Source organism: Bos mutus, chromosome 10, assembly GCF_027580195.1.
Source record: "Bos mutus isolate GX-2022 chromosome 10, NWIPB_WYAK_1.1, whole genome shotgun sequence".
NCBI classification, from domain to species: Eukaryota; Metazoa; Chordata; class Mammalia; order Artiodactyla; family Bovidae; genus Bos; species Bos mutus.
The window spans coordinates 57561141-57570936 of NC_091626.1; the positions used below are offsets into that span (position 1 = coordinate 57561141).

The 9796-nt window shown below is 45.5% G+C and overlaps 1 protein-coding gene across 1 annotated transcript; it reads left to right on the forward strand.

Annotated features, from left to right (window-relative positions):
* The first annotated feature begins 3121 nt into the window (after window positions 1-3121).
* Window positions 3122-8833, forward strand: GCNT3 (glucosaminyl (N-acetyl) transferase 3, mucin type). Its single transcript, XM_005903848.2, has 3 exons — window positions 3122-3986; window positions 5411-5596; window positions 7203-8833. The coding sequence occupies exon 3, from the start codon at window positions 7254-7256 to the stop codon at window positions 8574-8576; it is 1323 nt and encodes a 440-aa protein (XP_005903910.1). The 5' UTR covers window positions 3122-3986; window positions 5411-5596; window positions 7203-7253; the 3' UTR covers window positions 8577-8833.
* The last annotated feature ends 963 nt before the right edge of the window (window positions 8834-9796 follow it).

Sequence of the window (9796 nt, forward strand, 5' to 3'; positions counted from 1 at the left end):
ATGGTCCTTGCCCTTGGGCTCATGACACCACAATGAGGACGAACAAGTGTGTCTTGATGTGTTCATGGAGTGGGAGTTGGGGTGGCACAGACAAAGCCTGGCCATGGCTGCCCTTCCATCTGTGGTGCTGAGAAGCAGGAACCCTGGGCTTGGTAGAAAGCAGAGCATCACCCAAAAGTGAGGGCAGAGAGAGTGAGGAAAAGGGGCTTCCTTTATAACTTAGCGAGTGATCCACCTTGGGAATGGGAGGAGCAGGGAGAGCTGGATTAGTTTACCTGAGGAGATTGTTTTCTTCTTTTCTCTCAGAAGTTTCCTCTGCATTTAGCGAGTAAGTTCTTACTGAGTTCTGTGGGGTTTTTTTTTCTTCTTCTTCCTTTTTTTCTTTTCTTTCTTGAATCTTTTTTCTTTAGAAGTGTGGAGTGTGTCCAGGGGGAGGGAGAGTTTTGTGTGGGACCAGAGAGTGCCCCCAGCCAGCCAGCCTTAGCTGAGCCTGAGTTGTGTTCTACACCCCTGATTGGAGACAAAGATGATCACGCTGGGCCTCTGAACCACTTCTCTGTGGCTAGAGGCCATAGTCCATCTTCTCCAAGAGCGTACTGATACAGAACATTGAATGAGGTTAGGGCTTAAAGTGCCTACACCCCACCTTTCTCAGCACCTTCTCTCTCTTTCAGACTCCAGTTCGACCTATCTGATAATGTATTAACTTGGCTTGGTTATCTCTTTTTATTTCCTCTGTCTCTGAGTCATGGCCCCTTCTCCTTAGCCAGTCAGTGGGGCTCCCCTTGCTCTCTCTGACCACATGCAAACTTTCTCTTCTGGGGAGCCTTAGAATTCTGCTAATACCTACTGCACTAGGAAGTGAGAGAGAACGAATATGTTTTCAGGAGCTTGCAGTTAATGAGAGGACAAAACTGACAGATACTAGAGGTGAATACCACCCTAATGAAATAAGTAAAAGGATGCATTTGCTAATTTGTAAACTCAGCATCAAATGGTTGGATCTCTGCTGCCTGGACCTTCCTCTGACCCTCTTGTTGGGTGTGTGTGCGTTTGTGCACACTGGGCTGTGTCCGACTCTTTGCAGTCTTTCTCAGAGTAGGCTGCCAGGCTCCTCTGTCCGTGGGATTCTCCAGGCAAGAATACTGGAGTGGGTTGTCATTTCCTACTCCAGGGGATCTTCCTGACCCAGGGATGGAAACTGTGTCTCTTGAGTCTCCTGCATTGGGAGGTAGATTCTTTACTGCTGTGCCCTCTGGGAAGCCCAGGGTTCCCTGTACCTCCCTCAATGTTAACACCAAACTCTACTGCATTCTTCCAGATCCATCATGGTGAGCCTGCCTCAGTTTCCCCATTGTTGAAACTCCTAGACCATTTCACAGACAAACAGAGGTTTGTGATTAAAGACCACAGAAGCAGGTAAAACTGTTTGCCAGTAATCAGATGAAACTCATGATTAGGAGAAAAGGGTTGAGTGGTCTGAGTGCGAAAAGTCTGCTATTTCAGAAATGAAACCAAAGCAATAGTCCTTGTGATAACTCAGGACTGTGTCAGATTTATATTTATTATTGGGCTTAATGTTGCTTTTATTTTCAATACTTGAGGGAGGTGAGTGTGTGTGTGTATGTGTATGCTCAGTCATGTGCGACTCTTTGTGACCCCAGTGGGATTTTCCCAGCAAGAATACTGGGGTGGGTTGCCATTCCCTCCTCCAAGGGGTCTTCCTGATAGAGGGATCGAACCTGTGTCTCCTGCAGTGACAGGTGAATTCTTAACCACTGAGCCACCAGGGCCCTCATCAGTTTCATTGCTCCGGACTTGAAAATATCTTTGTCCCCAGGCTCACTTGGCTTTATTGTATCTCAACAAGGCTAAAAGAAACCCACATGAAGGGATTAATTTCCTAGGTCTGGGTTCCTGCCTTGAAACTTGCTTGGTCGCCAGGTACTCTGAGACTGGGCTGTTCCTCCTTTCTTCTTCTTCTTCTTCTTTTTTTTTTTAAAGTATTTATTTATTCATTTTACTATCTGTATTGGGTCTCAGTTGTGGCACTAGGGGTCTTCCTCGTGTTGCTCAGACTTTCTAGTTGTGGCACAGGGGCTCAGTAATTGTGGTACACAGCCTTAGTTGCCTGACGGCATGTGGGATCTTAGTTACCCAGTCACAGATGGAACCTGTGTCCCCTGCATTGCAAGGCAGATTCTTAACCATGGGGCAGTCCCCTGTTCCTCCCTCTTGCCAGTGCTGAACTTTCTCTTCAAGGCCAGCACGGAGTTAGGTGTGGAATCTGCTGTACTGTGATCTCTGCGGGTTGCCTGGCTCCTGATCTTCCTGTGTCTCTCTCCAGCCATTGTTTTCTCTCCTGAATTTCCCTGGGGTCAGCTTACACTTACCCCTCCTCCCTGCAGTGCTAATACTGACCACTTAGACGAAGAGCACAGAGAAGGGGCCAATTCCAGGTCTCTTCCCTGATCTACCCATCTAGCCACATCACCAGCATCAACATTTTCTCTTGATCCAGAGTTAAAGAACACTATTTGTACCCTCCTTGAGCTATTCTGTGAGAAAACTAGGCCCCATTGGAGACTACCTAACAGTAACCTTCACCAAGGGGCTGCATATGCCAGCTTTAAAGTCAAGCTGCTCACTGTTGTTGTTCAGTCGATAAGTGGTATCCAACTCTTTGCAACCCTATGGATTGCAGAACACCAGGCTCCTCTGTCTCTCGTATGTTATCTTGCTTAATCTTTACAACAATTCAATAAAATGGGTATTATATATATAGCCCCACCTATATAAAGGAAGTCGTTGAAGCACAGAGGGATTAAAGAATCTGCCAATGAACACACAGCTAGAAAGTAACAGAGCCAGGATTCAGAGCTAGATCGCTCCTGCCAAAACCCAGGTGTGCCCATAACTACCAGCCACTTGGTGTTGCTAATATGTAGACTATCTTAACAAAATATATCCACAATTTGTTAATGTTCTATTAGCATATATTTAACAAATAAAAGTGGATATCTGTTTAGGTTACCTTAAAAATAAAATATTTAAGATATATCTCTATTGAAAGATTGTGGTTTTTTTTTTTTAAATGGTAAAGATGGTGGGACTTTGAGGAGGTCATCAAAGCAAAGAAAGATATAAAACAAATTAGAAAGATTTTGCTACATCCAGATACTGAAGTAAGTGTTATCCTTTAATTGTTTTTGCCTCAGAGTGACCAAAGCTGGCAGAAGACAAGAGCTGATGGAGGGAGGGGGCATCAGAGGGGGCGCATATGACTCCATATGGCTGCCTGCCCTTGGTTTGTCTTCATCTATAGTCAGAAACCGGCAGTGCATGCTAAGTTGCTTGTCACCTCTGACTCTTTGCAACTCTATGGACTATAGCCCGCCAGGCTCCTCTGTCCATGGGATTCTCCAGGCAAGAATACTAGAGTGGGTTGCCATTCCTTTCTTCAGGAGATCTTCCCGACCCAAGGATCGAACCCACGTCTCTTACATCTTTACCACTAGCCTACCAGGGAAGCCTCCATAAACAGGCAGAGGAGGTTCCCCAAAAGGAAAAGACCTAAATTCCCGATGCTTTACTGGGGGCTGCGTAAACAATTCTCGTAGAAGGAAGGCAGCACTAACTCATCCCGGATATTACACTGTTGTCTTTACATGAAGCCTGCCCTTCTGGACTCACCTTTGTTATATGGGGAGTCTGCAAATCATGTTAGTGCTTTATCAGTGCCCCCTGTTACACTCTGCCAATAGGGGGCGCTGGAGGGAGGCTGGAGGCGGAACTTCCTGTTGTCTTTCTCTGTACATTGCTTATGTTAGCATCACCATGGCAACTCCCTTTTTCCTTGCTGTGGCCATTCCTTTACGTGCCTGCACTGAATCCGGTTAACAGTAACGGAGGACAGAGACACTAGGCTCTTCAGGAGAGGTCTGGATCTCAGGCAAAGAGGATCTCCGCTGAGCTCAGTGACCCAGGTACCATCTGCTTAGAGTTCCCATCTCAGAGGTCTGAGTTGCTCCTTATTGGCACCCCTCTTCCCCAGTTCTCAAGTAAACAGTTCCTAAGTATCTCCCTCCTTCCAGCAATTGCTGCTGCTGCTGCCAAGTCGCTTCAGTCGTGTCCGACTCTGTGCGACCCCATAGACGGCAGCCCACCAGGCTCCCCTGTCCCTGGGATCCTCCAGGCAAGAACACGGGAGTGGGTTGCCATTTTCTTCTCCAATGCGTGGAAGTGAAAAGTGAAAGTGAAGTTGCTCAGTCGTGTCCGACTCTTAGCGACCCCATGGACTGCAGCCTACCAGGCTCCTCCGTCCATGGGATTTTCCAGGCAAGAGTACTGGAGTGGGGTGCCATTGCCTTCTCTGGCAATTGCTACTTCCCTAATAATTTAGCATCGACTATCCCTCCCCTGACTTTCACTTACTTACTTGATACCTAGTTAAATTCTTTCCATGAAATTATTAATATTAAATTTGCTATTTCAAACATTTGATGAGGAATGCTGCGTTTTTGGAGGAGTGGCTTGAGGGTGAGAGAGACAAAGAGTGGCAAGCAATGTGAGCAGTTTTTTGTTTTTTCTTGGGTGTGGCATATGAGGATCTTAGTTCCCTACCTAGAAATTGAACCTGTGCCCCCTACTTTGGGAGGTCATAGTGTTAACCACTGGACCATCAGGGAAAAACCTGTCAGCAAAGTCCCTGCCAGCAGTTTTGAAGGAGGCATTTTTCACACTGTATTGCCAAAACCATCTATGACTCTCTTGGTGTTATCCTTTGTTCAGACTGCCAAGAACCCTAGAGTCTCAAACATTAGTGAGGGAGATCTACAATTTGGAACCTCAAGGATCTTTCTACAGCCTAAAGATTATTAACAGTCATGGAAAAGCAAATGGATTTTTTGTTTGTTTTATTTTTTTGAGAAGTTTCCATGAAAGAACAAACTCTGTTTTTTACTTACTTTTCCCCTTCAAATAAAACAACAAAAGAAACAACTTTGAAGGTCATTTTTATTGCTTCAGTCTTTTTTTTTTTTTTGCTTCAGTCTTCAGGGAATGTAAGGGGAGTAATATCTGATCTCCAGGTCAAAAGAAGGCGAGGGCACACCTGTATGTGTTCATGGTTCCTTGTTAGGAGGGAAAAAAGCTTTCGGGTTCTTGCATGAGTATTGACAGGTTATGAATGATTTTGCAGCAGGAGAGCATGGCTACAAACTGGACTGTTCTGGATCAAAAAGCTGCTTGCCTTCTCAGACACTGCCAGCATTTTTTTCTGCTTGCTCACCTCCCTCAGCGACTCGTTCTTGCAAATATGATCCTGAATGATATATCTGAGCTTGCTCTCTTATCTGAGAGCAGGAAGCTGGGTGAGTGACGGAGGCACCTGCTGGTCTTTACTTTACAGAGATTAAGGGAGGAGCCTGCCACAGTCTCTTGGATGTCCTGTGGAAGTTAGAAAACATATTCTGGAGAGGCTGAAAGGAGACCAGGAGATATGGTGTTCATGTTCGCTTCCACAGAACCCGACCCTTGGAAAAAGAAACACACCGTGGCAATAGATCTTCCCTAGATAGGACAGAAGCGATTAAAGGTGAGTTTTCTTTATTGTTCATTTTTCCTTCCTCTTAGATTTCCATAAGTTATCCCTCAAGTGGATACAATCTTATGCATCAAAGGAGATTGTGATAAGGGAAAAGAGTTATTGCTGGAAGGATATGTCACATTTTGTTTCTCTTTCTCACCTTTTAGGAATTTTTCCCCCCCTATAGTATCTGGTTTTCTTTGGTACTAAGTATCCTAGTGATTCAAATAGACATTTAAATACATACTTTTTCATATTCTTTTTCGTTATGTTTTGTCACAGGATATTGAATATAGTTCCCTGTACTGTATATAGGACCTTGTTTATTTTTTTACCTAGTAGTTTCTAAGTACCCTGTATTATATTTAAAATGTAACTGTGGTGGAGGAACAAGAATCAAGCTTACAGACAGACACACACACACACACACACACACACACACACACACACACACGCATGCACACAAACTGGGGGGGACCAGGGAATATGGATGAGTCCCAGATTTGCTTCTTATAAGTATGTGGTATTTGGCAAGTTATTTAGCTTCTGTTTTCCTCTCTATAAAAGAGGCTTAATAATACTGTGTCTTAAGCACGTTGTGAAGATCCAACAGGACAACGTAAAGAAATACTTCTGACTCATAGAAAGCACTCATTAAATACTGATATGCATAGCTCCGTGTGTCTCTGTGTGTGGATGGTTGAGTCGCAAAGTCGTGTCTGACTCTTGCGACCCCAGGGACTGTAGCCTGCCGGGCTCCTCTGTCCATGGAATTCTCCAGGCAAGAATACTGGAGTGGGTTGCCATTTCCTTCTCCATGTGTGTAGATATATTTTATTTATCTATGTTTGGCCTCACTGTGCAGCATGTGGGATATTAGTTCTACAACCAGGGATTGAACCTGCACCCACTGCCTTTGAAGCGTGAAGTCTTAACTACTGGACCACCAGGAAAGTCCCTGGATAGACTGTAAATCTGAGTCGACTGAGAGTTATCTATATGAATCACTACAATGTATTTTTGGAATTATGTTCAATTTTTTGTACTTGTTTAAGAACATTTTCTTTAAAGCATGGCTAAATGCTATATCTAACCAGTGAATTATGTGTGGTGAAAGCATCTAAAATATGAACTGTCAAATAAGACCAAGAAGTGAACTTTATCTTTTAAAAGCACTTTGGATTTCTAGAACTGAAGGTGAGAGTATGACTTCCTGTCTTTTCTGTCTAGACCAATCACAAATTCTGTCCTCCAGATAAAAGCTATTTTAGACACAGGGTGGTAAGGTGTGGGCAGAAGTCCTCTCTTCCTTGGAATAAAGGGTGGGGACTTCCTCTTACTCAGTACTCCTCCACAACAGCAGGTACCCAGGGCTGCTTCCTTTTCTCTTTCCCGGGTGGAGGTGGAGCCAGTCCTAACTCCAGTCCCAGCATGATCAGCTGGTTTGCAGCATCAGGTTACAGATCTCCATCCACAAGGGTCCTAGGCAGGACTTGACTGAGGATATTTGTCTAGAGAAGAAATCTATCTTTGCCATCACTCTGGAGTTGAACTTGATGTTCCTTGAGGATGTTCCGGATTAGTTTGTAACTAAAGGCATTTTGTTCTGTCCAAGGATCTCCTCCTCCACCTTCCCTGTGCCCAAACTCTACTGATCTCCCATCCCATGAAGATGACTGGGTGGAAGAAGAAGCTTTGCCGGGGGCATCATCTGTGGGCTCTGGGCTGCTATAGCCTGCTGGCCGTTGTTGCTCTGAGGCTTTCTCTCAGGTTGAAATGTGATGTAGATTCCTTGGATCTGGAGTCCAGGGACTTCCAAAGTCAGCGTTGTAGGGACGTCTTGTACAAGAACCTGAAGCTGCCAGCAAAGAGATCCATCAACTGTTCTGGGATCACAAGAGGGGACCAGGAAGCGGTGGTCCAGGCTCTCCTGGACAACCTGGAAGTCAAGAAGAAGCGGTTGCCTTTCACTGACACCTATTACCTCAACATAACCAGAGACTGTGAGCAGTTTAAGGCCCAAAGGAAGTTCATACAGTTCCCACTGAGCAAAGAAGAGTTAGACTTCCCCATTGCATACTCGATGGTGGTCCATGAGAAGATTGAAAACTTTGAACGGCTGCTGCGAGCTGTGTATGCCCCTCAGAACATATACTGTGTCCATGTGGATGTGAAGTCCCCAGAAACTTTCAAAGAGGCAGTCAAGGCCATTATTTCCTGCTTCCCCAATGTCTTCATGGCCAGTAAGTTGGTCCCAGTGGTTTATGCCTCCTGGTCCAGAGTGCAGGCTGACCTGAACTGTATGGAAGACTTGCTCCAGAGCTCGGTGCCATGGAAATACTTACTGAATACATGTGGGACAGACTTCCCCATAAAGACCAACGCCGAGATGGTTCTGGCCCTCAAGATGTTGAATGGGAAGAACAGTATGGAGTCTGAGATACCTTCTGAGTACAAAAAAAATCGCTGGAAATACCGCTATGAGGTGACAGACAGACTGTACCTAACCAGCAAGATGAAGGACCCTCCCCCTGATAATTTACCTATGTTCACGGGGAATGCCTATTTTGTGGCTTCTCGAGCCTTTGTCCAACATGTCTTAGAGAACCCCAAATCCCAAAGACTGATTGAATGGGTCAAAGACACCTATAGCCCCGACGAACACCTCTGGGCCACCCTTCAGCGTGCTCCATGGATGCCTGGCTCTGTTCCTTACCACCCCAAGTATCACATCTCAGACATGACTGCCATCGCCAGGCTGGTCAAGTGGCAGGGCCACGAGGGAGATGTCAGCATGGGGGCGCCTTATGCACCCTGCTCTGGAATCCATCAGCGGGCCATCTGCATTTACGGGGCCGGGGACCTGCACTGGATTCTCCAGAACCATCACCTCTTGGCAAACAAGTTTGACCCAAGGGTGGATGATAACGTCCTGCAGTGCTTAGAAGAGTATTTACGTCATAAGGCCATCTATGGGACTGAACTTTGAGCTGTACTGTGGGCGGATCGCTACCCAAGGGCCAGGGACATGTGCCAACATGCCCAGGGCGTACTGGTACTGTGTGGGGTGGGGGACGAGGGCTGTGGAATTCATGGCATCCCCCAGGGTCAGAGGGCTGCTTTTGGAGTGTGGAGAGTAGATATGCTGACTTGCAGACTGCTTCCCTGGGTGAACACTGACTCAGCCCACTTCCAATAGCTCCTTCACACACTTTCTCGCTGAGTTCATAATACGAACCAGCTGTCTGGGCAAGTGTGGGAGGAGACCCTGGATTTCAGTTGAATTGGTATTGAGTTTTCCACTCTCTAGAGGTGCCCATTCCTAATAATTCTAGGCTTGGTAGTGGGGAGGGGACTTTGATGGACAGAAGGCCTTCTGTTTTGTACTATTAACTTAATAAATAGCTTTTGATTAAAATCTCTACCTCTTTTTTTTTGGCCTAGTAAGCCAGAAATAAAACCGTGAAACTGTTTCTGATAACTCTTGGTGACATTTGAAATCCCCGGTGGCCAGCAAGAGAATCACCATTATTCCCTAGTGATCATGGCAGGCTGTATAAATGGTTGATGCACAAGAATGTAAAGCCCCCCTTGTTTTGTTAACATTGCCAGTAAAAAAGCCAGGGTGATTTAACCAATGTGACCATCCATATCCTTACAGGAAAATTACAGCGCTAATTTTGCAAGCTTCACAGCCAAAGCTTAATGTTTCATAACAAAGATTGTAGCAGCCATTAGGTAAGGTCATCGTATAATTTACTGTCAAAACTGGGACTCATTTTAGTTGGCGGGGGCTGGGTGGCCTGTAGTATTAATGATTATTTAGATAACAAGAATAAACTAGGTCTAGTTACTCATCTTTATGCCTCTTGAGTCAAAACTCTTATTTAGGTATGTGAACGGAATGGTCACTGATTTTGTGGTTTATACATTTCCTTGGGGGAGACAGTTGTGTGTGTATGTTGTATGTGCATTCTCTGCCCCAGCCTTCTGGCCACCTGCCCAACAAATGTTACCCAGTGAAACAGTTTCTTTTCTAAAGCTCCAGGGATAATTATCAGGTTGTGTTAGTTGCTTAGTCATGTTGGAGTCTTTGCGACCGTTTGCGACCCCACGGACTGTAACCCGCCAGGCTCCTCTGTCCATGGGATTCTCCAGGCAAGAATACTGGAGTGGATTGCCATTCCCTTCTCCACAGGATCTTCCCAA

What these genes read in the sequence shown, in the direction of transcription:
- GCNT3 (XM_005903848.2), top strand. Translation starts at nt 7,254, where the DNA reads ATGAAGATGACTGGGTGGAAGAAGAAGCTTTGCCGGGGGCATCATCTG.